We start from the raw sequence: 6,023 nt of genomic DNA, 5'->3' as shown, positions 1-6,023 counted from the left end.
GACCTCTAGCTCACCCAGTAAGAGCGTGCGCCCCATGTAGGCTGAGTCCTCTGCTGCGGCCCGGGTTCGAGTCCGACCTGCGGCCCTTTGCTGTGTGTAATCCCCCATCTCTCTCCCACCTTTCCAGTCTATCCACTGTCAATCAATAAAGGGAAAAGCCCCAAAAAATAATCTTAAAAAAAAAAAGATGCAGTAGGTAAGCCTTATAAAACTAACTTTCTGTCATATTTGCTGAAACTGACCCTATGTTCGAGTAGAACTACATGAAGCATGTAATTTACCACCTACAGCCTGTAGTGCGATCTACAAAAATCCACCGCTCCCTGTTTAGATGCACCAATGAGGGCCGGGGGGGTGTCTAACTGCGTGTCAATCACTGCTCATGCACACACATTCATTCTCCCTTGTGAGGGGAGGGGCTTATGAGACTGTTTTGGGCTTTACCTGAAAGGGGGGAGAGACTGAGAAGTTGTTGATGTTTTATTTTTTGGCTAAGTCCTGGATCTTCACAATCCTACCTACGGCACCTTTAACAGATAAAACATGTTATAAAGCATTATAACATGAGACACCATCAAAACTGCTCTATATTCTTAAGGATGAGAACATGGATATGAACTGCCAGCAGTAAGTGTTTTTCTTTTAATAAGCATGGAACATTGAACAGTCAAACACAGAACAGTTATCACAAAAGCTAAAGTTATAATAATAATAAAACAATTCCAATAAAAAATATTAGTACTTTTCTGCAAACCCAAATTTCTGATATGCCTCAGTTTTATTACAGCATTTAAATGTTAAATGTTACACCAAACATTCAACTAAATATTCTCATTAGATTCTTCATCGGATCGGTCTTCATGATTAGCAAATGGCATTCTTTCAAATCGCGATTTCAATATGAAAACAATTATCAGCCCTACTCTGGAGCACTGCTATAACTCTTCTCTATAACATTGCACCTCTCCTCTGGCAGTTGTCAAATAATTGTGGGAAATATAGGAAGTCATTATCTAGGGTTAAATGAGATAGAAGAGGGACGTCAATGACTACTCTTAGTAACACTAACCAATCATTAATAAATGGTAAATTGACAGTTAATTAAACTTAAGTTATTTTACTTTTAACAATGAAATGATGCCTTGTAATGTTTACTTATGTTAGTAATGTTTTAAATGTGTTATTTTATCATTAGTTTAGTATAATATAAAATAATCTGTTCATAAATTTAGACTATGATAAATAACTTAGTAAATGGTTGATTGTTTTATAAACCATCTATAAACATTATTTGTATTATTTGTACTATTATAAAGTTACAACTAATGCTTATAATAATTAGCTAATGATTAATAAGCGGTTTATAAAGCATCAAGTAACATTAATTTGGCCTCATGAAATCTTTGTTGGTGATCTATAAAAGAGATGAATTTGTAATTATTTGTGCACTGAATATATATATATAAAATATATAACATATCTAAAAATGGGTATAGATGCTTTACAGAGTATTTATTAACTATTAACAAGGTGGTTATAATCATCAGTTGCAACTTTATAATAACCATCCAAATGATGTTTATTGACGGTTCACAAACAATTTCTTAAAGGTTTACGGATCATTTGGTGATCATTAACAAATTATAACATAAAATATGATAATGTGTGCAACAAAACTGTTCAAATAACACATTATAGCTTTACTAATAATTAGTAAACATGAATTATCATGTCATTTTTTTGTTAACGGTAAAATAACTATGAACTAAAGTTTAATTAACTATCAATTTTCCATTAATAAGGTATGGTTATTATAACGTGTTAGATAACATAACTGCTGGTATATATATATTAAATATTAAAGACTAGTGAATAACAGTGTCAATGTAGGGGGGAGTACTTTAATGGTTTCATTTATCAATCAAAAATCCACATATGCAAATACCTTTTGAAAGTATCAATATTATCGCATTATATAAATACATTTCAATATTTGGGCAGAAACATGTAGATATGAGTTCATCAATATCATGTTCATCATTTAGCATTGAATCTAGAAAAAAAAGCACAGATTGTGACTTCCCGCAAGGAGCCAACACAAAGCTTTATTTTTCAGCAGCGATACCCTCCACTGTGAACATGCGTCTGTGCTGCAGAACTTTAAAAAGGGTGAATGTTACATTATTTATTTTCTGTTTTGCATCTTTTGTTTGTGCAGAATCCACAATATTTAAATAAAAACCTGTTAATACTTTGATGCATGTCTTTAAGCTTCATGTGAGAGGCCAACATGGCACTGTAGCTATGCATTCATCACAAGAGACAGAAAGACTGGTTCCTACTTGAGAAAATAATGTGAAAAGAAAAAAAAACATGTATGTCGCTACATTTGTGAATTCAGAATGTTCATGACATCACTAGTGTTGGCAGCATCTTTACACCATCTCGTGGCACTTATGTAAATATCATAGAAAACCCAGCACGTTGCTCTGTCAATGACTCCACCTCAAAATAAAGTTTAATCTCATAAATACAAAGAACCATCTTTGTGTAAAGTGGAAATTGGATGTATAGTCCACCAATGTAATCCTGCATATATGGAAAAATATTAATACATGTCTAAAAATCAGCCTGCAAGGTCCAGTCCAAACACTAGAGCTAAAGGTACATTCCAATATGTTGTTATAGTGTTCAACAGTAGATATAAAAAGACATACAGAGCATACAAATGACAACTCTGAAGTTTCAGAGTCTTAAAAAGCTTATCAGCTTTATAAAAACCTTTAAGCCATTGAAATTCAAAGTCCAGCCACATCAGTCAAACACAACTCCAAAAAATAATTATTAATGCCAGGTGCACATAGAGGATATTCTTTCTTAACCGATTTAAACGTCAGATTTAACCGATAATAAATATTTTAATAGTAAGAATGAACACACCAGATGATTCAGTCAGGATCACACACTTGGTGTTTAAACTAAACTGTTTCAGAGTGGCAATCAGGGACATGGGATCTCAAAGAATCTCGTGTGATCATACGTGACTTCAGAAGAAGGAAAAAATACATGGAGGCGGACTGTCGTCGTCAGACGGTTGCAGTTACGTGTGCTGTTTTGCACCGGAAAAAAAGGATGACATCAAACAAGCACTCATACAGTACTGTTGCCATAATTCCACAAGCTTCCACAAGCTTTTCTGCTCTCCATCTGGCTGGGGAGATAAAAGTCCTATTCACGCTGTTGGCTGCCATATTTCTGTTCTACACAAGTATGCAACCTCCGTTTAGTGATGTTTCCCAGTCAGCTCGCTGTCATTGGCTTTTGCGGGTTCCTGCTCAATATTCCACCGCTGTTCCTTTCTACAGGAACGGGGAGACTTCAATCCAGTCGGTAACATTAAGAGTGTCTGTAAACCCCTCACACTATAGGAAAACGGGAACACTTTGTCGAGAGGGGCAAATCAGACCCCAAATCTGTGTAATTACACTCTAGTGAGGAGCCAACATTAGCTTTCACATTGCTTATGTCACCAAAATCTATTCAAAACAAATACATTTTAATGGAATTTAGTAACATGTTGACAGTAATATACAATACATAATAATAGTTTTGAGAAAATAAATGTCATCAGCATAACACAACGGATGAATTATATGATGAATTCCTGCTTGTGTCTGTTTTAATACAGCGTTATTTACATATAAACAGTTAAAGTGTTTTTATAGTGCAGATACTGTGTGTGTCCGTCAATGGAACATACGTTCTGCGGCAGAGAACGACAGCAGACATGAAAAAGCCGAGCAGCAGATGTGTCAACACCTTTGTATCCAGAGGGATGCTGCTGAGTGCCGTCAACTCAAGAGACAAACTAAAAAAAAAGACAGATTTAAAAATAAAAATGTATCAATTACAGGATTTTTTAAGTCAGAAATTTGTTTAGTCAACATCTAAATTCCGACTAAGAGAGATGACTTTTTACCTGCATGAGATTCATCTCAGGTTAGCCAGCCAATCACATGACAGAACACACTCCACTCTGAACTGTCTGGTCCTTCCTCGGAGACACAGCGTCCAGGCTGCAACACATCACACAGCCAGGATTATAGATTCACCCAGAGAAATGTGCAACAAACAACTAGTTGCACCAATCTCAAGATATAAATAGACTTTTCAAGCATTTCAACAATTACTCAAACTATCCACTGCATTTAATGTAAATACAAATAATATGAAAATAATAAATACTCTTGAAATATTTATTAAAAAACTTTCAGGACCAATAGCTTACCTCTGACACAGATACAGTATAATCCCTTGTGGGGTACCTCAAGGCTCTATTCATAGCCGTGGCTATTTCTAATTTACATAAATTATCTCACATATGCAATGGATGCAATATTGCCAATACATTTTGCAGATTATGTTAATCTAATAATTTCATCATAATATAAATTTAAATTTGGGCATACATTATAGTATGTCCAAAGTAAACACATATCTGAAAATATGTAAGAATAGTTTAAAATAAGTTTTACTTAAAGATAATCTAATTTGATATTTTTTTAACTTCTTAGAATTTCTAAAGTTAATTTGACTCATTGTTCAGGGGTGCCATCGGATGATGTACTCTCATGGGAGAGTCAAATTAGCTTTATTATTAAAATAGCAGTGATCTTTTTGCCAATTTACTTTACTGCCAATCTGTAGCTATAATCAACCATTCCTTAATTACCACAATATTCTGTCAACTCATTTTTTTCTTATATTTCTAGTAAATCTGGCATGCACGATTTTCTAGCAGCTCTCACCTCTTGGACGGCCTGAAAGGAGCATTGAGCTCTGAAAGTAAGTTATTGACCTCTGTTGATTCTTCAACAACTAGAGCGTTGCCAGGCTCACTTTGATTGGCTCTCAGTGGTAGACAGAGACCTCTGTCCGACTCAGGATTATTGCAGAATAGATGATTGGCCGCAAGAACGGGATTCCCGTTTGGGTCGAGGACATCAGCCTCATCTTGGCAGGGCCCCAGCACCTCCTGGTCATACTGGGAGGTGGACTGTACTATGATATTGGGCATGCAGAGGTATGAGGTGGAGGGTTCAGTGAGGGATAACTGCAGTTTCTTCATGTGGTGGACTACTGAAGCTGCGTTGAAGGCTTGCTGTTGGAAATACCCACACAAAGAGAGAAGGTTATACTGCAACACATCTGTCTGAATTAGTAACGACAGCCTGTCTTAAACATGTCTCGGTTGACTTTATATAATAACTGACTGTGCCAATAATAATTTACTTGACTGCAATTAAATTGTTACAATTTGGAAACGAGGTAATGACATAATTAAATGTCAAAGTGTCAAATGCAATTATATTCAGTGTTTTTACAGTTTACAGCATTTGACAACACTTAAAGTACAGTGTTAGCACTTGACATTGTATTTGAAGCTTTAGCTTCCAAACCATTTTGCTCTAGATCAACTAAGTAACGTTGACAGTCTTTTTTAGTATGAAATACTTTCCCCGTAGGCTTTAAAAGGTGGCTAAAAAAAACGCAAGGAGTTTTTTTCCCTTATAGAGAAGAACAGCTGTGGTCAATTCTAATTTATGATGGCTACAATTATGAATGGATGGTGAAAAGTTGTCATAGTGTAAAAAATATTTTAGAATACTATTAGAATATCCATAAAAACTTCTTAAACCATTTCACCATGGTTTGTCAATCTGCTCAGTATGTTCCAAATGCTTATATTTAGCTAAAATATGGCTGAATACACTGTATGTGTTGGTATCTTGCATGGTTAGCTCAGCTTATGTTGGTTGCCCATAACTAACAAAAGCAAATGTAGTTGCAATATAAAGTAATCCATGAAACAACAGCAGAGCACTTACCTTCCATCTGGATTTAGCAAAGTTCCTCTCCATCTGTTCACAGACAGACTGATAAATGTCCAGGTCTTTAGCTGCGTTTCCAGCAATCCTGCAATCAAGTCACTGGCATTAGTTTGTGTGTGTGTGTGTGTGTGT

General features: G+C 35.5%; 1 protein-coding gene across 1 annotated transcript in view; it reads right to left on the bottom strand.

The window, feature by feature from the left end:
- Window positions 1–1,885: 1,885 nt before the first annotated feature.
- The window catches only part of LOC116034593 (calcium/calmodulin-dependent protein kinase type 1D-like), a 23,775-nt gene continuing 19,637 nt past the window's right edge, over window positions 1,886–6,023 (bottom strand). Inside the window, exons 10-13 of the mRNA XM_031277305.2 lie at window positions 5,889–5,976; window positions 4,809–5,161; window positions 3,980–4,076; window positions 1,886–3,868 (exon numbers count right to left, since the gene is read on the bottom strand). Coding sequence (XP_031133165.1) covers window positions 4,013–4,076; window positions 4,809–5,161; window positions 5,889–5,976 — 505 coding nt within the window. The 3' untranslated portion in view covers window positions 1,886–3,868; window positions 3,980–4,012. The remainder of the gene's footprint in view (window positions 3,869–3,979; window positions 4,077–4,808; window positions 5,162–5,888; window positions 5,977–6,023) is intronic.

The sequence above is a fragment of the Sander lucioperca genome, chromosome 6 (assembly GCF_008315115.2).
Source record: "Sander lucioperca isolate FBNREF2018 chromosome 6, SLUC_FBN_1.2, whole genome shotgun sequence".
NCBI classification, from domain to species: domain Eukaryota; kingdom Metazoa; phylum Chordata; class Actinopteri; order Perciformes; family Percidae; genus Sander; species Sander lucioperca.
This window is presented reverse-complemented; position numbering and strand designations above follow the sequence as displayed.